The 27,804-nt window shown below is 34.6% G+C and overlaps 3 protein-coding genes and 1 long non-coding RNA gene across 5 annotated transcripts; 2 read left to right on the top strand and 2 right to left on the bottom strand.

Moving 5' to 3' along the window:
• Nucleotides 1-2,093: 2,093 nt before the first annotated feature.
• PMEAMT (S-adenosyl-L-methionine-dependent methyltransferases superfamily protein) lies at nucleotides 2,094-9,641 on the top strand. Of its 2 annotated transcripts, none has more exons than XM_086576273.1 (12): nucleotides 2,094-2,288; nucleotides 2,373-2,485; nucleotides 3,382-3,519; nucleotides 3,648-3,785; nucleotides 4,575-4,718; nucleotides 5,545-5,655; nucleotides 5,763-5,904; nucleotides 6,541-6,821; nucleotides 8,227-8,388; nucleotides 8,977-9,030; nucleotides 9,127-9,201; nucleotides 9,309-9,641. In XM_086576273.1, the coding sequence occupies exons 1-12, from the start codon at nucleotides 2,276-2,278 to the stop codon at nucleotides 9,408-9,410; spliced, it is 1,473 nt and encodes a 490-aa protein (XP_086432399.1). In that variant the 5' UTR covers nucleotides 2,094-2,275; the 3' UTR covers nucleotides 9,411-9,641. The 2 variants fall into 2 exon arrangements, with proteins under 2 accessions (XP_086432399.1, XP_086432400.1); XM_086576274.1 differs by having other exon boundaries at nucleotides 2,124-2,288; nucleotides 2,376-2,485.
• A 91-nt stretch (nucleotides 9,642-9,732) lies between these two features.
• Nucleotides 9,733-10,701, bottom strand: LOC147479113 (uncharacterized). Its single transcript, XR_015203939.1, has 2 exons — nucleotides 10,306-10,701; nucleotides 9,733-10,204 (listed from the first exon to the last, which is right to left on the bottom strand). It is a non-coding gene; the product is annotated as an uncharacterized LOC147479113 (long non-coding RNA).
• Nucleotides 10,702-11,131: 430 nt separating this feature from the next.
• Nucleotides 11,132-12,007, top strand: LOC147479112 (uncharacterized). The gene has a single exon (XM_086580561.1). It carries the CDS (start codon nucleotides 11,237-11,239, stop codon nucleotides 11,807-11,809), a length of 573 nt encoding a protein of 190 aa, XP_086436687.1. The 5' UTR covers nucleotides 11,132-11,236; the 3' UTR covers nucleotides 11,810-12,007.
• Nucleotides 12,008-16,576: 4,569 nt separating this feature from the next.
• On the bottom strand, nucleotides 16,577-20,234 carry LOC147479111 (putative auxin efflux carrier component 1c). The gene is made up of 6 exons (XM_086577587.1): nucleotides 18,457-20,234; nucleotides 18,115-18,361; nucleotides 17,843-17,928; nucleotides 17,463-17,620; nucleotides 17,069-17,145; nucleotides 16,577-16,973 (listed from the first exon to the last, which is right to left on the bottom strand). The coding sequence occupies exons 1-6, from the start codon at nucleotides 19,646-19,648 to the stop codon at nucleotides 16,907-16,909; spliced, it is 1,827 nt and encodes a 608-aa protein (XP_086433713.1). The 5' UTR covers nucleotides 19,649-20,234; the 3' UTR covers nucleotides 16,577-16,906.
• Between the last annotated feature and the right edge of the window lie 7,570 nt (nucleotides 20,235-27,804).

Here is a 27,804-nt window from a genome sequence, read left to right as displayed (position 1 = left end):
CAAGTCTCGCAAACCCGCAACTCCATGCAACAAGATGAAGATTCCAACTTCTATCTTTTTTATTATAGTTGTTCACGTCAGCATGTTTTTTATTTTTCGAAAAAAAAATACAAATTAGAAACAATGTTAGAGAAATTTGACAAAAATTTCTAAATTGCAAAAAGCAAACAGTTTGATACCCAAACTGTCAAGAAAAAAAGTTTGGTCTCCAAACTGTCAAAAGGTGTAAAGTTTGATACCCTTTTTAGTCGTTTTTCGTTGCCTATTTGGTAGTTATACACTTGTACACTTATACCTCCATATATGCCCGCCCTTACATTATCTACCTCTGAAATGATGAAATCCACTCAGCTTAAAATTTCGAAGGGATCACAACATTAGCCAAAGCTAATTGTACAAGTTTGGGGCAATTGGGGTAGTCGTATTCCATCGATTACTTGATGGGTCACCGGAGTAATAGGACCATCAAATGAAAAAAGATCCATATTATGATACAATTTAAAGATGGGTCCTCACCTTTTTTAATCTTGCTGTACCTAGGGGTGTTCATGGGTCGGTTCTTATTGGTTTCGGTTATGGGTCTATTTTTAGTGGTTCCTATCGGGTTCGTTTTTTTTTTTTTTTTTGAAAACCCGGACCTATACCCATTAATTAAGTCGGTTCCGATTCGGGTTTCGGTTTCTTCTCGGGTTATACATTTTTATTGCTAAAATTATTATTTTTAGTTATATAACCGATCTAAAAGTTGGTTTACGGCAAGTATAACACTTGTCATCGATATTTTTGTCCTCTCATCAAAAGTAATGGTCCTCAATTCAATAATAGTATTTGAAGTTATCTAAAAACTTTAAATACATTCTCATACATTATACGTATGTGTATATTTTAAATCAAACATGTATATATTATACTATACGTAATGTGTCATATATAAAATAAATACCACATGTACCACAATTGTTAGTTAGCATTGCACGTATTCATTATCCAATATATATACATGTAATATATCAAGCACGTACACGTTCATGCATTAGTTAATATAGACAGTACATTAGTTAATTCATAGTATACGACTATACGTGTAGACGTAGACACGTAAACATTATTATTAATATTTATAATACACATATTTAATGTAATATTATAAAAAATATATTTAATAACACACATTCACTATTATGCTAAATGTTATATATATTTAGTATAATTTTACACTTAACAAATATAGACTATATATAATAATAATGTTTGGGTTTGTATTTATTTAGTGTAATATAATACTAAATTCTATATATCAAAATCATACTTATCGGTTTCGGTTTCGGTTCGGGTACCTATCGATTTTTTACTAATCGGTTCTAACAGTTTCGGTTCTTTATCGGTTCGGTTCTTGAAACCCCATTTTAAATGGGTCTAACATTTTAGAACCCAGAACTGCTATAAACGGTTTCGGTTCCAATTCAGGTTCGGATAATTGGGTACCCATGCACACCCTAGTTGTACCCACTTCTTTTCTTATGTTAACACTTAACAGGCCACTTGATAACTTCATACAATGGGCCCTTGTATAATTGCTACAACAATTTGTCGTTTTCAATCCATCATTGCACGAAGGATCCCACCAAGAAAGAGGTACTATTCACAAGCACGCCCCCAAACACTTAAAAGAGCCAGAAAATAGATAGAAGTTAAGAGTATCTGTAAGTGTGTGAGATGTTCTGGACTTCTGGGCTTATAGCTTTAAAATAGCTTCAAAATTTAAGTGTTTGCGATGTGATCACATGATGACATACACTGATGCACCTATTTCTAAGGGACAATGGGCACCACCAAATAATTGCATCACCAAATAATTTATATTTAAACAGATTCACGAGATCCCACCTCAGATCTCAGATTCCCAGTCCCCACTTCCCAAAACCATTTTTTTTAAAAATCCACGTGGCAACAAATCCGCCTCCCCAAAACAAATAAATAACAAACTCCACGTGGCAAGAAATAATTAGTCCAAGTGTTCTCACACTCGGTCGATTCGCTACTATAAATAGACCACGTCTCATAACACAATTTTCCAAAAAAAAAAACAGAAAGAAAAAACGAGAGCGAAGCGATTTTTTTAGGCGAATGCAGCAGAAAGGGAGAGCATTTGACCGTAGATCCAGAAGCTTTTCTAGAGCTAGAATTGCAATTGAAGGATCTTAAATCAAATAAAAATCATAACCATTAAACTACATTTTTATTTCTCTCATCAAAAAATTTCGTTTCGTTTTCAATGTCGACTCAAGGTGAGAGATCTGATTAGTTTAGTTACTTGTTATTGTGTTTGAATGTATATTTGTGGAACCTTATTGTTTTGTGATTTGGTGTAGAAGAACGTGATGTACAGAAGAATTATTGGATTGAGCATTCTGTGGATTTGACTGTTGAAGCAATGATGCTTGATTCCAAAGCTTCTGATCTTGATAAAGAAGAGAGACCTGAAGTAATTATATTTATTTATTTTATTTTATTGTTAGATCTTAATATTTATGGAATAATTTGTTTGGGATTTATATTTTGGTTAATGGTTGAAAAAAATGTTTAGATTGAAGACCTGTTTCACAAGGAATTTAATTGAAGACAAATAAATGTTTGATTTTTTTGAAGTAATTATATTTCTTTCCTTCTATAACTATATTTTATTGTTAGATCTTAATATTTATGGAATTTTGCTTGTTTTTTTTTTTTTTTTTTTTTTTATGGTTTATGATTTGTTTTTTTTTGTTAATGTGATCGTAAAATGTCAATGTGATTTCGATTAAATTTGTTTGGGATTTATATTTTGGTTAATGGTTGAAAAAATGTTTAGATTGAAGGTGTGAGAGTAGGGGTTGGTTAGTAGAGAGCCTAGATGGCCTTGAGCTTTGTAGCACTAGTGGTGAGCCTAGAATCACTTTTGAGGACATAGATTGAACTATCATTTGCTATCATTTTGTTGGAGAATGGTGGATTTTATTCCTCCTTCCCACACATTCATCCCATATTCAGTTATTCACAATAAGTAGTAGCAATATGTAATGGTCGTGATGAAATAACTGGTTGAATTAGTTGTGAAGATGTCAAGGATTCCAACTTGCATTACTGGTAGTCCCTTTAGCTGTGGCAATCAGGTAGTCAGAAGTCTATTTTTATTCTGGATACTGAATTACATGATAATCCAACATGGAAGATTGAAATTTTGAACTGAACTTGGCCGAGTTAATTTTGGCTAACCAGATTCCTCTTTAAAAAGCTACAACTAGCCTGAGCTTGCGTTGATGGGTCTTGTTTAAACAAACTAATGTTTGATTCCTATATATTTCATTCTCAGTTTCTAACCTGAATTGTGAATGTACACAGGTGCTTTCTTTGCTCCCACCTTTCAAAGGAAAGTCTGTTCTGGAACTAGGAGCAGGTATTGGTCGCTTTACTGGCGAGTTGGCTAAGGAGGCAGGTCAAGTCCTGGCATTGGACTTCATTGAGAGTGTGATAAAGAAGGTAAGTTTGGGCTTATCTAATCTTGGTATAGATCTCAATCCATTTCCATAAATTGGAAACAGACTTTGTGATTCTTACGAACGAGTTCCGAAATAATGTTTTTAAGTCGGTTCCTTGGAATATTGCAGAATGAATGTACCAACGGTCATTTTAAAAATGCCAAATTTATGTGTGCTGACGTAACATCTCCAGAGCTGAAGATTACACCAGGATCTGTGGATTTAATATTCTCGAATTGGCTGCTAATGTATCTTTCTGATCATGAGGTTAGGTCTTCATCTCAGGCAAAGAAATTAGTTGTTTTGCTGGTTTGTAGTTGTAGACATGTATTTTTACTTGGTTTTATTGGAGAGCAAAATGAAGTGAATTTTTGTTATGGTGTGTTAGGTAAGCATAGATCTCATTGAGAATTTGACACATATTAGGAGAGAAAGTTAATGTTTAATGGTGTTTCAGTATTAAAAATGGAAACAAATGGTTTGGAGGTGCCAGACTTTATCTGCCTGTATATTCATCTAGAAAAGAAGTGTTTGGTGTAAGCAGTATTAGACATGGGAGTCCTAGGTTCACACTTTTTTGAGGCCTTATCATATGCTGTAAGATGCTCGAATTTCTTTTAATATATGTAGGAGGACCATAATTCAGAAGTAAAGGTCTTTTCTGATGGCAGGTCATTTATAGGTTGATGTTCTCAATGCATCCTTTTTCCAATTGATTGGGAGCTTTTGAGAATCTCCTTAGTCCTTCCCCATTTCCATTTTATTTCGTTGGAAATTTTCTAAGGAAATTCTATTTTTATATTTCTTCCCCAGGAGGCCTAAGAACAAGATTTAGCTCGACAATCTTATTTTTTTGGATAGGTTTCGTTGCATTCAATTGCTTTCTGTCTCTCTCCTATCTCCACCTAATACCTCCCCCCCCCTCCACACACACACACACACACACAAAAAAAATCAAGAAATGCTTTTGCATCAACTGTTGATGGTGCAAAGTTTTTCTTAAAGAATAAGTTCTGCATGGAGTGTTACTTATCTGATTATATTCATGGATGGCAGGTTGAGAAACTGGCTGAGAAGATGGTCAATTGGTTAGAAGTTGGTGGCTATATATTTTTCAGGGAGTCCTGTTTCCACCAATCTGGTGATAGCAAGCGAAAGAACAACCCAACACACTATCGAGAGCCCAGATATTATACCAAGGTTTGCCCTGTGTCCTTTTAAGTAATTCACTTTATTGGTTAAGTTTGACCCTTTGTTTTTTGAAAGAATTATAAGATCTATTATAATTTCTCATTGGTTGTTCTTATACATGTTAGTGTAATGGCTGAATTATGTGCACTTTTGGATATGTTTTTACATGGTCAAAGTCATGGTTCCTCTTCTTCCAGCCTTGTCCTACTGATATCATCAAAGTTTCGCTTAGTAATTTAAATGTTCTGACTTCTGAGGGGACCCTTGTTCAACTTTTGTCAAAATATATTACATAATTCTACAAGAAATTAAGCAATAAGACCCTTCTGAAAAAATGCATAGAAGTTTTCGAACCAAATGTTCTCATAATTCAAAGTTCAAACACAAGAAAAAGTGCATTTTAAAAAGGCATAAGAACTCTCCACTTTTTTTTTCTGGTCTTTCATCATTTTTGTTCTTAATTTTAACTTGATCGAAACTAACCCACGCCTGACCTGTCAGCCCAGGGGATATTCTTCACTGATTGGTGGCCTACTTCGATTTGAAAACATTGGATATTGGTCACTGAAACAAGTACATCATAAACTTTAATACCTAAGCCCATGGCTAGCCGCTAGCCTTCTATTCACTTCTTGAGAACTGATTAATCTTTCTTAGTGTTCACCTCGTCGACCATCTCAGTTGGCTTATTTTATCGTTCACCCTGTTGTGCCGAATTAGATACACTAGTTTTTTAAATCATCTTTGCTAATCCTGCTCCTCATTTATTTTTTGAGTTTTCTTGTCTTCCGTGTTTTATTGTACATTCAATTGCCTAGTTTGGATCTGAATGCAGATCTTTAAGGAATGTCAGACACATGATGACTCTGGAAATGCCTTTGAACTCTCTCTGGTTAGCTGCAAATGTATTGGAGCGTATGTGAGAAACAAAAAGAACCAAAATCAGGTACTAGTTTTTGGATTATAATCCATTTCCCGACCCTAAATATTTTTGTCTACTCTCTCTAAATGGCAATATGGTATTCTTATACATATGTTCTTTCTGAATTGCAGATTTGTTGGTTATTTAAAAAGGTCCGTACAGATGAGGATAAGGGATTCCAGCGCTTCTTGGATAATGTACAATATAAATGTAGCGGTATATTACGTTATGAACGTGTCTTTGGAGAAGGTTTTGTGAGCACAGGCGGAATCGGTAAGCCAACTATATTCTTCCATTCCTTGAAGAAGTATGATAAATAATAAGACAAGTAACAATCAACATAGGGCTGTATAGGAATCTAAATTGTAACTAGGATATCCCAACTGGTTGCCAGTTGCCACCTCTTAGTCCACTCATTATGTGCCATCTCCTAACCAAGGCACTAAGGTAAACTATACATCTGAGTTATAATCAATGTTACAACATAATGGAGCCCCATTTAAAGACAATGTCTTCGAATTTCAATCCTTTAAAACAGGGTAACCTTTTTTATTGGTTTACTCTGCAAAAGATTGATTTAGTACGTTTAAAAGAGAGATGAATACAATAGAAGTAACCCCGCTTACCACGGTATTAAGGCAGGAGCTTACAAACTCCCCACACAAAGAAATTACACCTTTACATCATAAAAAAATGGAATCCCAATTCCGCAAAAAAAGTCGTAGAACCTAGGAAGATTGTAAATAGTTAATACTTGAAAGAACTCTGGTATCTCGTTAGAGGTAGTAATGTGCTATAGGTGTTACTATCAAGTGTGCACTCATTCTTTGAAATTTCTTTTCGTTCAAAGTTTTTTTTAGATTTTTGTCTTTTTGTTAAATGTGCTACGTGGACCTTCATATTGCGCAGAGACAACGAAGGAGTTTGTTGCAAAGTTGGATCTTCAGCCTGGCCAGAAAGTTCTTGATGTTGGTTGCGGCATTGGCGGAGGGGACTTCTACATGGCTGAAAACTTTGATGTTGATGTCATTGGGATTGATTTGTCCGTGAATATGGTTTCTTTCGCTCTTGAACGTGCCATTGGACGTAAATGCTCTGTTGAATTTGAGGTTGCTGACTGTACGAAGAAAACATACCCTGACAACAGTTTTGATGTGATTTACAGTCGTGACACTATACTCCATATACAAGTAGGTTCATTTTTTTGACTCCCCGGCGTTTAATGAAAATTCTGATAATTGTCTTTTCTTACTAGGATTGACTTATCTTGTAAAACTGTACTACAAAATATGTTTGCAGTTAAATGTGGTTGCCATATGTAAAACATTGCAGGACCCTTCAGCAATCATCTAGTATAAAATATAAATTTTCTCGTATAGTATTTTACTACAAAGTGCTCTCACTTTATTCGAAACGTGACTTGTGAAACTGTTTCAAAGCCATCCATCAATTTTTTTACAAAGACATATTGATGTTAATATAACTTTTGGTCTTGGCTTCTTCTGGCTGTGAAAATCTTTACAGTCTCTATGTAGAAGACCACCATATCTTGATTTGGCCAGACATATCTGTGCAATTATTAAGTAAAACATTGTACAATCACGTAAATTATTTGTTCTCTATATTTTATTTTTAGAGTATGTTGCAAGTATCCTTTAGTATTATGTTTTTGATCGTCAAGTATCATTATACAAATCTTATTTATCATTGCATGTACTTATTTGTCAAAATTCAAAGAGTTGTTATGATATCATTGCTGATTTATACAGAAAGATCAGTAATCACCTTCAGCCTTGAAAGATGTTGCTTAATTGGTTATAGTTCAAGTTTGGGACAAGAATTTAACATTTTCCCTGATTTTATGTTTTTAAAAGTTTCTATCTGTAAGTGATGCATCCATGGTTCCAAACCCTTGTTAGTTCCATATGGATTCATATATTTTTAGGGTTATTTCTAAGTTTCTAACTATGTTTAGGTTTATTTTGATGTTTTTAGCATAGGTTATTTTTGGGGTTAGATTTAATTCCGAAAATTAAAATTATTAAATTTGAATTAGAAGGCTAATTTCTAAATTCATAGTTTTTTAGCTGTAGATTGAGTTGTAGGCCTTTGGTCATAGTTAGCGTTGATGAATAATATAGTTTGAGTTTAGAGAAAGGTTTTCTTTGTGTGAATTCTTTTGTGAGAGGTGTTCTTAGCAAAGAACAAAGTTGTCAAGCCCTAAAATTGATGTAGGCTATGGAATTTGGTTTCAAAGTCATATCTTGGTCATATGTGAGCATCAGTAAGAACCTTGACTAGGACTCTGTTTTGCATCTTGATTCTTAGTTTTGTTAGTGAGGTGGGGTTGGGCTTGATTTATTGGATGTATGTTTTTTCCTTTTCCTTGCATCTGTAGGTATCTCAACTTACTTTAAATTCAAGTATTCAACAAAAGAAAACAACCTCTATATTAATATATAAAAAATTATAAAAAGAGAAATTGAGTATTTAATTTGCTTATTTTCAGTTTATTGAAAGATAGATTTTGGGTTGACTACTGTCCTCTTATTCCTATCAGCAACCTTAATTTGAGTTTATTTGATATATTTTCAGGACAAGCCGGAATTATTCAGAACCTTCTTTAAGTGGTTGAAGCCAGGAGGTAAAGTTCTTATCAGTGATTACTGCAGGAGTGCTGGAGCTCCATCACTTGAATTTGGGGAGTACATTAAACAACGAGGATATGATCTCCATGATGTGAAGGCATACGGCCAGGTAACTTAAGAGTTGAATCTAATCACCTTTCGAAGTATCAGTTGTATTGGCTAACCCGTCAGCTTAACAAATGAAAGACATTGAAATGCAGTGGATATAAAACTGATCTAAGAATCTATAAAAAAAATAGAAAAGCAGGTAGGTGCTACATAATCTGTTAAATGAAGCTAATGAATTGTACAAAAGAAGATTTGTTAATTAAGAAGTTGCCAGTCATCTATTGAGATTAAATGTGAAACTCGATGTGTGCACAAATACTGTCCAAATCGTTATTTTTTGGTCTAGCTGAGTTGAGTTGCCCATTTCTTCTGTGTCATATTATGGAATCCATCTCAGAGGCCAAGGTGCGTGGCAACCTTTATTATTCTAAGAACATTTATTCCATGCTTTAACTTTGTTGTTCAGATTTTTCAATCAATTCCATACTAGATTTTTCAACATTTATTCCATACTAAAGAGTCTAATCCTAACATATTAATAATATTATTAAGTTATCATCAAATAGATTAAAGTGTAAAAGGATCATCAACTGCAATCATGTTCATGCTTTTGATTGAGAGTTCCTTGTGTTACTTTTTGTATTTGCAGATGCTCAAGGATGCTGGGTTTGACAACGTTATTGCTGAGGATAGAACTGACCAGGTTTAAATCTACATTTGACTTATTTCTGAGTACTTGGTTCTGTATCTTACCTGTTTTACTGCAGAAGTTGACACTTTTTTAATCACTATATTCCAGTTCGTCAAAGTTCTGCAGAAGGAATTAGATGGGATTGAAAAGGACAAGGATGACTTCGTTAGCAATTTTTCTGAAGTGAGTGGCTTACTTACTGCCTGTTGTTTTACGTCATCTCCTTTGTGTTTATCTTCTTTCAGTGGTATGTACTCGTTGCTATTTCTTTCTCATGAATCGATTGTCAGGAGGACTATAATGATATTGTTGGTGGTTGGAAGTCGAAGCTTGTTAGGAGTTCCTCATCAGGCGAGCAGAGATGGGGGCTGTTCATTGCCAAGAAGAAATGACTTCTCTATTTATGATCTGGTTTCAACTTCCAGTTCTATAAATGTAACTGTGTTGTGGAACTTATCCCTACTTATCAACATGGTTGTAGGTCCGAGTTTGTTAATTTTCATGTTGCTTGCATATGTGAACTCCATAAATAAATTTCCTTGTAACCTTGTTCTACTTGTACCGCAAATAAATTTCCAGTTCGTCAAATAAATTATTTGAAATAAATTATTTGACATTTTTAATTTATGCTCTTACAGTAATGTTTTCTTACTGTTGGTTGTGTTAAGTGCATTTGGAGCCCTGAATCGCTTCAGTTGCAGGTTGCTAACGGTAGGAGTTAGTCACTTAGGTCTATTTTATTGCACAGATAAGACAATCAAACAATGCATATAGAGTGTTTAGCTAGCAATTCAATCATCTTGTGTATTTTGGTGCGGTCTTTTGAGGAACTCCAAAATAGGTCTCTTAACTGCAATCCTTTGGTCCATTCCTGCTATCTTTTTGTGAGGATCCTTTGGTGTATTCCTGCTATCTATTTGTGAGGATTGAAATAAGTATCTGATCTCGAAGAAAAGATGGTGAAGCTGAGTTGCATTCATCTAAACAGAAAGGGAAAGAAACTTCTGTCTGCAATCATGTTGACCGCAAACCATTTTAGAGTGTCTTCTGCATTCTGTGATTGAGCTGTTGGACACTTGGACTCCCTTGCGCAATGAGATTTTTGGGTTTTTCCCAGATCCAGCTCACAGATCCGACTTCTAATTAACCAACTTCAACATTCTTCTTTGTTTCTGAATTAATAAAACTGCAAAGGATGTGATCTCTTTCGATTAAGACCATTGCACAAAGGGTTCAAGAAATGGTAAAATGGTAAAACTAATTGGAAAATGTTGTATACATATTCACCTTATGTATGGAACCAATGATCTCTAGATATATATAACTGTTGACTTCAAGCCTGTTCTGTCAAACCTCCATTTCTACAAAATTACAAATGTACTAAAGAATCATGGAACAAAATCTTTAAACTTCCAAAAAGAGAAAAACAATAACAATAGCAAATTGATATAAAACTGTTGAGAGGATACAAATTAGTTCTGATACTGTATTAGGATGTTCACACAAAATGAACAAGTTCATAAGGGTCAGATCATAAATCAAATTGGATCCATTTACAACCCTACATCATCCAATTGTTAATACTGCAAGTTGAGGTTGCTTCAACTCTAATCCAACAAAATATATAATATTACAACGGTATAAGTCGTATAACCCATTTATCCAAGTTTGTTATGCTAATCTAATACTTTTATCAGCTTTGATTGGATATTAAAATCGATCCCATCACGCTCATTTTCGCTGCATTTGGTATCATACAGCCATGATCCTCTAAACAAGTCCATAACAATATTGACAATCAGTTAAAGTCCCTTGGTAAATCCTAAATAATCCCAAATAGCACCATTAAACTCAATCTTCATTCAAACTTGTACAAATTTAGCTAATTTGAATGAAAAACACGTTATTCAAACTTGTAACAGGTGACAAGGTGATTCAAGTTGACAATTTAGAAGAAGAATTTCTTTGAAGTACCTCACCCAATTGTGCAGGCCCCACACGTATATTAACAGACAACATCTTAACAAAGTCTAACTGTACTTAACTAATTAACTAATTTATCCTTATTTATTTCTGCCACCTTTCTTATACGCGCATTCAACCGCCCATTTTTGTCAAACCATCACAACTGTGTTTACCAATCTTAGCAGCTACATAATCAATCTCTCCTTTCCATTTCTCTTTTGAGTTCTTCTCTTCAATCAAAAATTTTAAGCTTATGCAAACAACCCAACCACATTTTCTTTTCTTCACCTTTTTTTCATTTTTGTTCAACATGGGCAATTACATTTCATGCACACTTTTAAATAAAGCGCGCACACATAGCAAAGGTACAAAAGTTATACTACCTAACGGAGAAATCCGGCAATTCGATTCGCCTGTTAATGCAGCAGAGCTTATGTTTGAGACGCCGCATTATTTTCTAGTTAATGCAAAATCATTGCATATTGGACGAAGATTTCTTGCGCTAAATGCAGATGAAGATTTGGAACTGTGTAATGTCTATGCTATGTTCCCTATGAAGAGACTGAATTCCATTGTGACTGCTGGAGACATGGGAATATTATTGGTCACGGCTAATTCAGCTGCTAAACGTCCACCTAGCGGCCTAGGAGACGCCCGTGTAACGCCGGAAACCGTTGAACTATTGCCAGAATTCCCAAAAATTGATGTGATTGAGGTTCAAGATTTTTCAGTTGTGGAATTAAAGCATAGATTGTCTGTGTCTATGTCCAGGTCAAGGAGGCCGGTGTTAGAGACTATAATCGAAGAGCCTGTTTATAAAAGGTGATGATGAACCGAAATTATATTGTCAAGCCTTTCTTTTCCTACCTTTTGTGAATTATTACTAGTACTAATTTTAGCAGAAGAGAGAAATGTACTGTACGTGTGAGAAATTGTATCTATTTTATGGAGAGTAATCTCCGTGATCAAGGCGTCAAATGTATAAATTTATATTGAAGAAATAGAAGAAGAATTCCATTTTATATATCTTCATTTGAAATTGAATGTTGCTAGTTGATTGAATCACGTTTCACACAGACTCTGATCCATGTTTTAGGAACTAGTCTTCTGATTATTCCATTTTTTTTTTTTTTTTTTTTAAGCCTGTTTTAAATGAGATCAGTAACTCTTTGATGCTGGGGTTCGAGCCCAGACCTCTGGTATCATCACCCAAAGCCCAGACCTCTGGTATCATCACCCAAAGGTTTTACCGACTTTGCTAGTCGGCACCTTTTTTTTTTCCCTAGTATTATACCAATTCAAATCTATATATAATTAATTTGATTTTGTGTAATCTTCACATTCCAATTCTTTTATGACGAAAATGACATCGACACAGACATGATCGAGTACATGACCACTTTGATTGAGATGGAATTCATCCTTGGTCAGCTGTATATTACACAACTGGCATTTTACACAGTATAAATTAAACACAGCGCTGTGCTTGGTGCAAAACCAAAACTTTTACTGTGTCAAAATTAAATTCAAAAAGTGATTTGAAGGCTTTGGTTGTGTTTTCGTAGGTTTGCCTCTTCCGGAGATACACAGTACAGGCGACACAAAATGCAAACAGAAAGGTACCGGGGCCCTTACTGAGCTCGAAATGCTCCACCATGCCGTGATTTTGGAGTGGTGCTCAGGGTCTTTATTGGCTAAGGCCAAGGACCATCTCAGAAAGATGCACCCACTTGTAAATTGTAATCGATACCTCCAGGTACGTATGTATTTATTGATAAATACAAAAAACTTTAAATAATAAATAAATGAAAAAGGTTCTGGATGGTCCCTAATCTTCGTCCATGTCTTAACGCGTAATAAATTATCTTATGGAACTGAATTGCATGATGAACCATACTGGGACCGCATTGCAGAAACTAAGGAAACATTACAAAGAAGAAGCACAGAGAACAAAAGTAGGTCTCCATTGGTAACTTTTAACAAATATAGTGTCAAGGCCAAGGTGGACTTGTGAAGGTGCAAAACGAAATTCAAATAAACTTTCCCTTGGTATTTTTAACACAAATATACAAGGCACTACTGTCTACCTTCCTCTGTAGTTTTTCTAATATGTGAAGTTTGAAGGGGCAAAGACATGGATATGAAACCATGCTATGTCTGAACTCATAGATATCTGTAAGCAGACTTGGAGGCCCATTTTTATGTACGTATCATCTATCATTGGATATTTGGAGTAGACGACTATTTTTAAAATTCAAATTCTGAAAAGCCTGCTAAATGGGCCTCGGTAAATTTGAGTTCTCAAAACTCAAAAGCACTGGAGCGATTTTGCTGGTTTTTTTCATATAGTTCATGCAAACAATGGTCAATTTTTATATATCTGCATTCATACATTAAGCGCCTCAAGCCCACACACAATTACACATTGCGAAAAGGAGTCTGTAGTGTCCTTTTAGTTGCATCTTTTGTTATATGTTCTTAGGGGGGTTCATAATTTATATGAAACAAAAATATATTAGTAAGAGGTTGGCCAGGTATTATGGGAAAATATAAATTATGAATACATATCATGAAAACGAGGGCATAAGGCCAAAATTCGTGATTGTTTAATTATTATCGATCTTATCGTATAATAACACATATCTCCAGGCACCCTCGTGGGAATGGATATGTTTACTTGAACAGCTACAACATCGTGATTTGTCGTAATATTTGGCACATTATATAGGGTATCAATATAATTTGTATTCTATCAATTATTCATGTGAATCATTTTGGTTCACTAAATAAATTATACTTTTTGTTGGATAAAAAGTTCAATGGAAAATTGATGAAATTCAGATAAACAAGTATAGCAGAAGTGTAAGTACATAGAACAGGTAGAAGTATAGAAAACAGTTTAGTTTGAACTTTTAACTATAAAGGCTGCATTCTCAATGGATTCCTATAACCAATTGATGAGAAGTGGAATCCAAAGTAGAAATAAAACAAGCACAAAAATACACATACACACCCAAGCATCTTTAACTGGCACGCCTAATGCAAACGGGAACAACCCACAAAGCTTTGTCCAAGCAACGGCAGACCAAACACTAGGAAGTGGGGAAACATTTCCACATCCACATACCCCTCCTTCCCTCTTTCTACTACTCTTCCACTTGGGTTTAGTTTAGAAGACAAAACCCAACAATGACATCTCTTCGATCTCTTTCCTTTTGAAATTATAGTGTACACAAAAGCGTCCAAGGATTGCCTATATCAAATAATTTAAATCACGGTTTTTATGGGAGATGATCTGGAGGTCATAGCGATCTTCATTAGAGCATTCCCAATGCAAGTGAAAAAGAGGGGGATGTGAAAATTTTCACCTTTTTTTGGTTCAAAACAAGTAAGGTTCCAATGCAGAGGTGATAAAAGATAATCGGGACGGAATGTTTTTCCATCATTCTCGAATGTAAAACTTTCAAAAAGATATAGGGACGAGGCGGAACTTTGGAAATGTTTTATTAAACATCCCGAGTTAAAAAAAAAAAAAAAAACTTCGAAACAAAATATCCCGTCGAAAAAAACCGATTTTTTAAAAAAAATAATGATGGGATGTTAATCCAACATCTCGATCAAAAGTTCCAACTCTAAATCCAACATCCCGGTTGAAGATTTTTTTCTTGTTTTGACTTGGGAAAATAGTCACGAAATATTCACCAAAATTGGGCAAATATCTTGAAACCATAAAGAGGTGAATAAAATGATAAGAGGGGGATATCCACTTGCATTGGAAATGCTCTTAACGTAACAAAAAGTCACTCCATTTCAAGATTTCTATCCTTACCAAATGTATAATACTTGTATAAAAAATTGAGTCCTAGAAGATTGAAAATTATAAAAATTGTGAATCATTTTTGCGAGATTAATTATTTGAAACGACTTGATATTACACTGATGATCTCCCTTATTCGTAACCAATGCGAACTCGCCAACGTAACTAAGAATCACATCTTAATTCCATGCCCTATACAAAATGTGCACTAGCTAGCTAGTTGGATGCTTTTGTGTGTCCAACAAAGTTGGTCACCAAAAAAACTCTCTTATTGCACCTCTTTATATCATTCTGTCCTCTATTTATTCATCCCCCCTCTCTATGGCTTCACGCAAGTATGTGCATGAATGATTGATCAAATAACACCACTCTACAATGCCATGGAACTTCTTTGTATCTTTCTTGTTATCTATTTGGGCTCTGCGACAAATGCATGGATCAGTTCATCACAACATAAAGATCACTTCACTAATGGTTGAGAATTGCGCAAAAAGGACCTTCTCTGTGCACATGTTTTTGTTATCTAATTTGGCTTTGCGACAAAGGGGTCCGGTTGAAAACTTTATAATGTCTTAACCGTTGGTTGAGAATATGAAAATTTTGTTGTTGGCTGGATTATAAAAATTTGGAGTGGCTTTTTTAACTGGTAATGGCCAGACTTTAGATACTCGATTTTTTTTTTTATATAAAAATCGAATAAATAATTGCTTGGAATGTTTTAGGCATTTGTTTTTTGAAGGCGAGGTCAGTCCATTTATGTTCGAAGCAGAGCAAAGTAATCAATCTATACAATGAACTACGCTTGATCTTTAGATTAGTGGGATATACATGCATGGAGAGTGTTAAGTAACATCAGCATCAGTGTGAGACTTACCTACACCTACATTACTTTGTAGACCCCATCCTTAAGAAATGTTTGGTCTCATCTCTTTAAAAGATAGTCAATCCAAAGCAACTTGACAATATAATCAGCCTACTGGAAGGTTTTGACCGAACCAAAGAATGTGGATTGTGAGGGAAAAGGACATAGCTAAAAAATCAACTTAATTAGTAGGTTGTGTAAAAAAGAGAAGGATTAGTAGTGCTCTTTGGCGGCCAGAGCCACAGGCGAGGATCAAATAGGAGGCTATACTCTTGTACTCGTCAACTCACATATTTGCCTAACTTCCAAACTACTTGCCCAACGTAGTCTTGGAAGCTAAAAATTAAATTAAAACACTATGTGCCCAAAAGAAGAAAAAAAAGATAAGACAGTATACTTAGGCTAATAAGACTGAAAATAAAATGCTACTCGATCTTAAACCTTATTGGACACCATGATATGGGAGTGTAGGGTGAAAAATAATCAACATTCAACAACAGCAAGGTACAGGACAGAAGATCCCACTTATCCTTTTGTGATGAAAATAACTGTAAATGAGATAGCGACCAAAGATGGATGGTTGTCCCCTAATATGCGAAACTGGTCTAAATCAAATCAAACCTCCTTCCCTAATGGAGGGCCTACCCTCTCCATCCCACTTACATTCTAAAGCTCTCCTGTCCCATCTCTAGAACCTCACCACCCCATCCCATCCCCCCCACCACCTCCGTGCTCATCAGCTAAGGTTCCCATTTAACTACATCCTACACGACAAGTCTCTCCTCAATCATATTTTTTCCAAGTTTTTTGTTACATTGTAGTCCATTTTTCATCTATTTATTGCAAAATCTCCCAATATAATACGAGACATACGAAAGATTTTTGACAGTAGCCTACTTTACTTTTCAGCTACATTAACGAAATCGAGATTTTGAATTATGCATCCATCCAAAAGCCTTGCTAACCACGTGACCTTTATTTTTTTTGTTGTCATCATTATGGTTACTTCAGTCACAATATATAAATTCTATTAAAGAGTATAATGAAAAGAACTTGTAATTGGAAAAAAGATATGGACTACAAACACAATTTTACAAATTTCTCTAATAAACACAACTCTGCTCATGCTTATAGGTCTAAGGCCTATTCATCAATGCCCATCCCAGTTCTGGTACTAGCTCCTCCTAGATGAATGAACTTGTATAATGAGGCCGCACTTTAATCCCCCAGTGAAGATTTCTATCTCATAGTCCCAGTAAAATGTAGTACACAAGAGTGATAGGTAATGCGATCAACATCCCAAAAATTACACTGCAATTCATTCCACAAAAAGTGTATTGAGTATCTAATTCAAGCATAATATGTACACATAACGGGATTGGAATAAGAACTATTTTAATACTCACGCCGTGCTGAGAATTTCAGGATGTACGTTGTATTCCTTGGCAAACACAAAAGGAACAATGCCTTGTGGTAGAGCAGCCTATTCCAAAGTACAAACAATATATGTTAGGAAGTATATATGAACATAATCTCCACGCATTGATTTGTTTCAAATTCAATGGTCTACATCAAAACTTCAAGGTTGCATCACAACACCTCGTGTACTTTCAATGCTTCTGGACCAAATGCCAACAAGACGTTTAAATGAATTAAATAAAGATAAGAAGAAAAGAATACACGAGGACTTGGATTGCAACCATAACAACCAAATCTGACACCTTGCGTATTTATTTCTTTTGGGTTCATGTTGTCAGGATGCAATACAGTATTATAGATGGAACTATAGATCGACGGTACCTGTACAATGGCTACGTGCAAGAGAACACCCCTCAGTCCAACAGCTATGGAAGCCGCAGCCATGACAGCTGGGCCTGTGAGGAATCTCACGCCCATGGCAAAAGTTGCAATAGAATTCCCACATGCTATGATCCTTGGTTGCAAAGCCATGAACAAACCTGCCATATGCCCATATCATGCCCACCCACCCACACAACCCCACCACACAACATGATCATTATCATCAGCAAGAAAGTTAAAAGTAGAAGAGAAATCACACATCAACCCAACACTTATCATCATCATGATTCACACATGCTTAGTCTGCTTTAATCTAGAAATTACAAAAAAAATTACACAGAAATTCTTGGTAAAAAGAAAGAGAGTTTATTAGTACTGACCAAGACTGAACATTGCCATGCCAAGACCTGCATCTGACAATATAGAAATGGACTTGGCTATTATTACAGGCATCTGAACATGCCACCTGCAACAAACAACAGCCCCAAAAACCCAAACCAAGTCAGAAATCAAAATACAAAAACAAGTCGAGAATCCAAACAAGCAAAGTAGTACTAGTTGTAGTAATAACTGACTACCACTGTTAAGTACCATTATAGAAATGTAAGGAATGTTTTCTTGTTCTTTGAGTGGGAAAAAGAGTTAAACAAACCTGAATGAAACAAGCGACCAAGTGAGACCAATTAAACTGGAGTAAGTGTTGGGATTTCTGATGAGTTTCCTCCAAACCATTATCAAAATCAACCTTGTCATTACACTTGTTGGTGGCATTACTTTGCCTCTAGTGTCAGTAACCTTAGTTGGTTCATCATTCATTTCTCTATCACCCATTGCTCTATTTCCAAAGCTGAACTCATCTTTCTCTAAGTAATCTTCTGGGTTCTCTCTGTGGCCTTCAACTGCCCAAATTTAAATAACGACAATCATCAATAACAAATACAAGCTAATAAACACCATGAATGAACCAAGTACACTAGTTTTTAACTTTTCTTACCTTTGCCAGGTGAAACTGCTACTCTTACTTCCTTAGCAGAATGATCCTGAACACCATAATCTTGACTCCCGAACACATCAGATACAGGAGAAGCACTTGAACTCCAAACAAACATGTGAAGATCTCTAGTTCCTTCTTCAGATTTCTGATTTCCTACTTGTCCATTAGGCTTCTTAGCTGTAGTAGTAGCAATAGTTCTTGAACCAGTTGGTGAGAACATACCAGGGTTAGGTGCAGGGTAATGCCTCCCCCCATCCTGCCCACCATGATAATGAAACCTGGACTTGTTATTATTGATCTCTTCTTCATAATTAGACGGCCTCGGTGTTGGTCCCCTCGACGTCGTGGTAAGTCCAAAAGCATCAGAAGGACCGAAATTTGAGCCACGACCACCAGCTACCATTGAGTAAAAATCAGTGTGATTGAAACTAGAACCCCTTGGTGTTGGGTTTCTTGATGATTGCAAAGAGTAAATCTCTGCATTTGTTAGATTAGATGGTCTAGGTGTATTTGAAGACAACCCTTGGGATCTTCTTGAAAAGATCTCTGACCTTGATGCATTTGACTTCCTTACAGTAACATGAAGCTTACCGTCTTCCTTAATCTCAGCTTCTGTTTCTAACATACCATCTCTTCCATCCAAAGAAACAACATCAGAATCAACAGTAATAGAAACAATAGAACCAGCTGTATCAGGGAACTGTTCAGTAATAAGCATCTTAGCTCCTCTGTACTCGAACATAAACAGCATCAAAGTATACCAAATAATGCATTGAAGCACCACTATTTGCACCATCAAACTTCCTGAAGATTCTCCATACATACCTTTAAGCAATGGGATTCCCATTACAAGTGTATTTGGAAGTGTAGACAGCGAAAACAATGTAATAGTCCATTCTAAACAACCCCTTTTACTCACTTTACACCAAATACCAAGAACTACTAACATTATAATTTTCTGAAGTGTATCAGCAGCAATGAACCGAAAATTCATAGTGTAAGGATCATTGGTAGATATAAAATGGAAAGAAAGAAGTGGGACTGCGAAAAGCGCAACAAATCTATTGATACCAGAACATTGATCAGGAGAGAAAATTTTCCACCATTTTACAGAACCATAAGCTAAGATCATAGCAACATATAAAGGAACAACTGCTGTCATAACATGATAAAAATCTGATAACTTGATCATTTTTGTTTTCTTGAGTGCAAACAAATGACTGGGATCTAAAGTATAGAGTGTAAACAAGAACAAGCACAGAATGCTAGAGATAATGAGATAGGGATGAATAGGAATATGAGGTAGAGGAAGGAGGAGGTGGATTGAAGATTTCTAGGAGCATGTGTTCAGGTTTCAGTTTTTGTGTATAGTGGGAAGTAAGCAGAGTACAGCAATATTCTACTCAGTGCTTCTACTAAGTACTACTCACTCACTCACACACACTCTTTAGCTTTGAGAGTTGAGTCCATGCTTTGCTTCTTTACTCCCATTCTCCAAAGCAAGTGAGAGTTTTATATTCACTTTCTTTTTCGCTGCTCTATCTGTTCTAAGTTAGGAGAAGTGAGGGAGATAGGAAAAAGTATTTGAGTTATGTGATGTGTCTGTTAGTTCTTGTTTGGAAGTTTTTTGAACTTTTTTCAAATAACAGTCTCTACTTTTTTTTCTTTCCCCTTGGTTTTCCTATATAATTTCATTCAAGCTAGGGTGGCAAGGGCTGTGACCTGCATCTAAGATTTAGCTTTGGATTTAGCTTTTAGAGTCCTTCCATGGATGATACAAGGACAACTGGTAAAAGTTAGTGTGTGTATATATGGGCATGTGCTTATACTTACATTCAGTGATACCATTTCATTGTAGTTAATTACTTAACTATAGGTGTGCTAAAATTTTCAAGTATTCATCATTTACATTTTCAGGCATCCATCATTGACTCATTGTGAATATGAATGTGTAATTATTGAAAACAGAGACATTCCTATTATTACAGTTCTATCATAACTCATAAGTAGAGAAAAATAATTACTCAAGTTATTTCCTTGTTAATCAATAAAATCTGTATATGTACTTTAAAAAAGAAAATTCGGAGTATTTGATCGAATTTTGAATCATTTTGAGGAAATATTTTTTTATGTAAAGCTGAATTGCCAAAATAAGAGTGAAATTGAATTATAGGAAATAAGGAAAACTATGGTGTCCAACCTGGTTTCGGCCAATAGTCTATTAGTCTGGAGGCTAGGCTAGGCACTTTAAACCAGCGATCCCCTAACCAAGGGGTTCACTACTTACCTTATTTAGTAACTCGAATGTCTCTACGGTGTAACTCCATACCAGTTGAGCTGCGCGTGTCTCTCAAGTACTGTACTTAATGACTTGGTATTACACAATACTTGGCAAACAAATTCATAAGTATTATCATACATAAACGTAGTATGCTTCGCCTATGATGGTTAATTCCGTAGTGTCAATGTTAAACCACATCATTCTCTTAGAACACTTCTTTAGGGAAGCATCTTTCGTTTAAGATCGAATCAGGGCCGTCTCTGAGATTGTGGGGGCCTTAAGCGAGTTTTAAAAATCAGGCTTTTGTAAAACTCAAAATATCTAGCAAAAAATCATATGTATATTGTTTATAAGTAATAACTAATTTTAAGATTCTTTTAGCATCAAAATATGAGTGATCTACTGGTTAGAACCTTACACATTGTTCATTTCATCCCAAGTTTGACTCTGAGTAGAAGCATTTTACTCGAAATTGGACCTAGTGTTGCATTGGTCATACTAAGTGGGACCCTTTTTAGTGGGCTATTTTATACTGCCTATCCCTCAGAGCCAGCCCTGGATGGAATCATGCATACCATATCAAGAAAGCAAGTTCTACATTTACACAAAGTTAGTTGTACATAGAAAATACATGCACTAAATCGAAATTAACATAGAAAATACATGCACTAAATCGAAATTAGGCCGCTTACTCATTGTTGCACTTACAAATGGTACAGGTTCAGTGACATGGGTCACTAGGGTTGTCAACAGGCCAGACTTGAACAGGGTACACCTAGGTCCAGGCACAGCCCAAATCATATTTTGATATTTCGAGTCCAAGTCCAACCTAGGTCCTATTGGGCAAGTTCGGATTCGGGCCAGGCCTAGGTCCATTAGCAATACATGGAAATTGGTCTTTTTTTATAAAAGTTAATCAAATTTGTAAGTGGCAAGAGTCAAACCTACATCCCCAGTGTAGGGAACACAATACCAACCAATGTGGTTTCCAATTTTCTATGTCAACTTTAAGTAAATATAATTAATTTATTATAATAAAACAAAATTGATAGACAAAGGGTGGTCAGGATTTCGTGGGGATCTGAGTTAGATGTGCGTGGGGATTTGCATTGATCTCTTCTCAACCTTTAATGCAAAATTAAATCAATAATCTATAATGCAAAAATTAATCAATAAAACGTTTTCATTTGGGTTAATGCAAATTTAATCATCTTTAAACGTTTCCATTTGGGTTAATGTAAAATTAAATCAATTGTCTTTAATGCAAAAATTAATCAATAAAACGTTTCCATTTGGATTAATGCAAATTTAATCATCTTTAAACGTTTCCATTTGGGTTAGTGCAAAATTAAATCAATTATCTTTAATGCAAAAATTAATCAATAAAACGTTTCCATTTGGGTTAATGCAAATTTAATCATATTTAAACGTTCCCATTTAGGTTAGTGCAAAATTAAATCAATTATCTTTAATGCAAACATTAATCAATAAAACGTTTTCATTTTGGTTAAAGCAAATTTAATCATATTTCAACGTTTCCATTTGTGTTAGTGCAAAATTAAATCAATTATCTTTAATGCAAAAATTAATTAATAAAATGTTTCCATTTGGGTTAAGGCAAATTTAATCATTTTTAAACGTTTTCATTTGGGTTAGTGTAAAATTAAATCAATTATCTTTAATGCAAAAATTAATCAATAAAACGTTTCCATTTGGGTTAAGGCAAATTTAATCATCTTTAATACAAAAATTAATTAAGGTAAATTGGCATCAAAGGTTACTCCCTTCCATGAGTTGGGCTTCAAAAGTGGAGTTAAATAAATAAATGTCATTTAGTTTAATAGTGATTAAGCATTTAAGCTAATAACTGTTGTTTTAATTTATAATAATTGGTCCTATATTAATGAGTTGGGCTTAAGACGTGGGCGTCCAATGGTTAGTACGTTTTCTCATCTAGCTTCTTCTCCAAAAATCAGTTGTAGTACAAATTATCTATCTCCATCAATAAATTTCTTAGTAACTCCTTGACTCAACTTTAATAAATCTCATGAGATTCTTCTCATATTATTCCTCATATGGCGGTGTTTATTTCCCATCAATTGGTGTATTACCAACTTGCTCCTATTCATCACCAGAGCATTGCAAAATGTTTACTTCCTTTCAGTCGTCGTTTCACCTTTTCTTCTTATTCACCTCCTCCTTTCTCCCTGGTGTCGATTTCCTGGATTTATTAGCAAAGTTTCAGCTACAAGCACAACATGGTTTTCTTAGAACAATCTTACCAGGTATTGAACACATTTTACTTTATTTATTTCCATTTCTTTTTGTATGAATGTATGGATGATAGTAATACTGGGGACTGGAAATTTTTAATGGTATTACAAAGTTAAACATGGTAAAATTTAGAACATGAGATAACTAGACTGATTGGTAATATATTGTTTCATAAAAAATTGGCAATTTTATTGAGAATTTAACCATTATATTTGGACTCATATATGGTCATTTTTTGTCTCGACAGTTCCTGCATTTTTTTTTTCTTTTTTCCCGGTTGCACCTACCATCTCTGCATCAAATCAGGGTATGCTCCTTGCAACTCTACAATTCCAAATTTTTTATGAGATACTTGAATGTGGTCTACTATGTATTTGAGAATTGTTACAGTTATTCTATTTTGATGTATTGCGCCTTCTTTTTAATTGTCGTGAACATATACGCCCTTTTTTTACAATTATTTTTTACTTATATAAATTTGATATAGTAGCTGAATTTTTGTTACTTTTATATTTGAGTGCATTTAAATTGACGATAGTTGTTTTTTTTTTTTTTTTTTTGTTTTTTTTTTTTCCAGTTTTATGGGTTGTTGCACATCAAGGGCCAATTGTGTCGTCGTCCATTGCATCTGTTTGAGGTACCTACAAAAATAATGACACATGCTTGCTTGAACCCACATATTTTCTTAGTTTTTTTTTTTTTTTTTTAACTTTTGGTTGCTTCATCACATTTTGTGTCATCTCTAACCTTAATTTTGGTTGTTTTATAAAAGTAATCTTATTTTATTACCTTCACCATAATGATATTTTTTTTACTAAGCAAAATCGTTATTCCAGCCGTAGCTTATAAATTGGATTTATGTAATATAGGGTAATAAAACGTGTAATATAGCGTTACTTTATCTAATTAATTGTGAAACTAGGGAAATTATGGGTCGTAAGGGAAATTGGATTATTTGGAATCGTTCCATTCTTCCTCTCACAATCTTGGTCAGACTTTGCCTAGCAAATTCTCTGATACCTCTAACATGAAGCTTGAAGACTAATCATGTATCTTTCTTTCTCTGCATTCCAACATTTTTCTTTTTCATTCCTAGAAAAAGATTTTGAGAGATTTTTGTATTCGGGGTTTGGTTTTTAGGTTTATAATTCTCTTTAAAATGTGTTTCGGTTCCAAGGTACACTAAAGTCTGAAGTTCTTTAGAACCCCGCAACCAATATCTGGTGACTTCATATGAAATTATGATTTTCGTAAGATTCCTTTGTAATTTATAAATATTACTAAATAGGTATACACAAGGGAAAAGACAAAGGGTGGTCGGGATTTCATAGGGATTTGAGTTTGATGGGGGCAGGTGTGCATTCAGGATCAGTTTGAAACATCTTTGAGTAATTTTAATGTAATTTTTAATGTGCTAATTAATGCAAAGGGTCATAATTAAGTGCATAAAAGGATTTAGCAGAAAGAATAGTTTACGTTTAATCGTCTCATTCGGTCTCTCAGGTGACCAGGCTCCCTACTCCTCGCTTGGTCAGTCACTCTCACCATTCTCTGGTAAGCTTAGTATTATGGTATTAGTCCACACTTCATTTTTGGCTCTTATCCCTATCTTTTTATTACGATTTTTCTGCTCTTATCCCTGTTTTAAACGTCAACGTTTCGATTCTACACTTATTTATGTTTTAGTTAATTACCTTTTTTATCATTTTTTTTTCTTCGTTTCTTGCATTTTTAGGTGTTAGTTTGGAGATAAGCTAGAGTAAAAGCTCAACTAAATTTTGCCAACAAGTTTGGTGAGTTGCCTTTGCATGTCCAATTGAAGAAGTTGTTTTACTATATCCATATTATAGTGTTGAACCAAGCTTTAGGTCGATCAATAGGATGCTCTTAGCAGTGCAAACTTCATGTTGAGCGCAAGAAAATATCTCAATCTCGTTCTATGTTGACACTCTTGATTCTTGAATCAAATTGGTAAGTCCTACTACTATTTTATCCAATTTGATTGTGTTATTATCTATTATATTCTTGTATACACAAGTTTGTTGATTATGTTGACTAGGAAAATAATTAGTTACTATTTATATATAGTTAATTTTTGCAATAAACCTTTATGGTGTACAATGTTTAACAAAATATCATCTACTCTCATGAAAAATATTTTGTGGTATATGTTTAATGATTATTTCACCACACATTGTGTTTTCTTTCTCCACTTTTAAAATATTGCACCTTGCAACCTATGGTGAAGCAACATTCACACGAGCATGTTTGCTCTTCGAAGTTAATGTTTCTATATAGCACATCACCACAAAGTAGATCCGGTTCTCCCAGTCGCTCTCTATCTCTCTTTAATTCGTTAGTATCTTAATATGTGTTTATTTTTATATTTTTTTTATAACATTTTTAGTTTAATTGGTTCATGGCAGTATAGTGCATGGACTATGGATTCAACATGTAAATATATAAGAGCTTGGACCTATTATGGAAAGGACCGACAATATGTCATTTGACGTGGTGCAAGATAATAGTGGGTGCTATGAATACAAACGAGTAATTAAGTCCATCAACAAGAGGAGAATTGGTGGCACTGCCCTTCAACCAATGTGTATTCCTAGAAGTCGATATAAGGTTGGTGTATCCACTTTTAATTTGGCATTTAGGGAAGATAGTTTAGGCGGACTTACAAGTAAGCTTATAGTTAAACTCTGCGGTATTTGATTTTATGCAAGTAAAGTGACTATGATATGAGTTAAACTAACATCCCTTGCTACTGTCGATTGTATGCATAATTTTTGTTTCAAGTATTATTTAGTCTAAAACAAAAAAACATATGAAGATGTTAGAGTAGAACTGACCATACATAAATCGGGTGTTGTCCTTGGCATAACATAGTAATATTATAATCAATATGATTCGTAGGAATTTTATAATGTCATTTATATGTACATATGCATGCATTATTGTAATGAGCATTGACCCTGGACTACAAAACCATGTATTAAGTTTGGAAACAGTGTTGTGTTTAGAGAACGGCCGGGAATAAAACTATCGAAGGGATTGAATATGTAAAAATTTTGTAGCTACTTTTTGGGAACTATGAATCAAGAGATATCAATACCCTATTTGGCTTTAGAAGTCGCAATTAGAGCATGATTAATTTGAATATATACACTGGTGTTTTCAATTTACAAATCTTAGCCTAAAATTTGTTCTTATCTGACAACAATGTGAAGGGATTGGATATAGGTTTCACATTGATAATTCAAAATAATCATGTTAAATTTATTGCTACCTATTTTCCCTGTACGTGCCTACATTCACCTTTGATGATTTGCATATGATTATTGTTCTTGATTTTATTGCCATTTTATTTTTGTAGTTTAGACGTACCGAAAATTGACGTGGAAGTAGCAAGTATCATAGACATGGAGCCGAAGGGCGAGAAGGACATGAAGGAAATGGTTTAAGTCATGTACCGACAAATTTTGTTGGAGACAGGCACAAGATAAAATAGTTGAATCATTGGGTGAAAATGCAAACTATCGCAGGAAAGTGTCGAATGAGGATGCTAACCAACATAGTAAGTATGACAAATATGCATTAAATACATTTCATTGTAATTTGGTTGACCATCGGTTGGCAATCAATTTATGTTTCCGAAACTACTCTTGCATGCAATGAATCCCCAAGACGTCCACATTACTTTGTCAATGATAATTGTAGGTGTACTAATGCATGATAAGTTGGCCACCGGCAGTGTAGAGTTGTTATAGAGCGAAAAACTTATTATTATTAAGTGATAAAATTATTGTGGAAAGTGGGTGATTGCGAAATGGCCTCTGTTTGTTCAAACACATGGTTACATGGAATTAAGCGAAAAGATAGAGAAGGCAGTGACTAAGTTTATTAGTATATATGAAGAAGTAAGAGAGAGGGAAATGAATGTATCCCCATCAAAATATGTATGAGATAGATAAAATTCTCCGACTTTGTAGTTTATTTATTTATTTTTTCTCTTGGTGAATTGTTTATTTATTTATTGACATTGTAATGTAAAAGAGAACTATTGCCATATGTATAACCTTAATTGCAACATCTTCGTTCTCCTATTTTCAATCAATCATATGATTGTGATTAGATTTCGTGTGTTATGTCTTTCTCTTCTAAGCATACTATGTCGCATGTTCCATATCACTAATGCTTTAACTGTATTCTCTTTTGTAGACAACTTCATATTATTTCTAATAAAGTTACAACATTGTTATATCATAGTATTATAATTTGTAAACATGCGAAGATGTGTCGTACTTACTATTAAAAACATCTATGTTTTTTCCGCGAATGAATGAGTATGTTTAAGGACTCGATCACATGTATAGTTTGATTGTCATAGTGCGCGAATATGACTTAGATAAAAAATATTTGATTGATATAATTTTTTTTTTTTCCCGTTAACGATTGATATAATTCTATGAAAAGCAACATTAACAATATCCGTGGTGTAGGCACGGGCAATACCTAGTATATTAATAATACTAACTATAAAACACACAAAACTACTATAGATTTCGGGCCGGACTATTATCAGATCGGACATAAGTATGTCCAGACTTGGCCCAATAATCTTATCGGGCTAAATTTAAAATCTAAGTCCTTATTTTATCAGTTTGGATTCAATCAGGTTTCGGGCTTGTCCCGGCCAATTGACTATGGACATGGTTATGACAGCTTAAACATTCATTCTTTGAGTTGAAGGTCAAACTAAGGCTGCTGGTTTACTTGCAGCTGGGCCA

The sequence above is a fragment of the Coptis chinensis genome, chromosome 8, assembly GCF_015680905.1.
Source record: "Coptis chinensis isolate HL-2020 chromosome 8, ASM1568090v1, whole genome shotgun sequence".
NCBI classification, from domain to species: domain Eukaryota; kingdom Viridiplantae; phylum Streptophyta; class Magnoliopsida; order Ranunculales; family Ranunculaceae; genus Coptis; species Coptis chinensis.
Note: the sequence above shows the minus strand (reverse complement) of the source record. Positions and strands in the feature narration are given on the sequence as shown.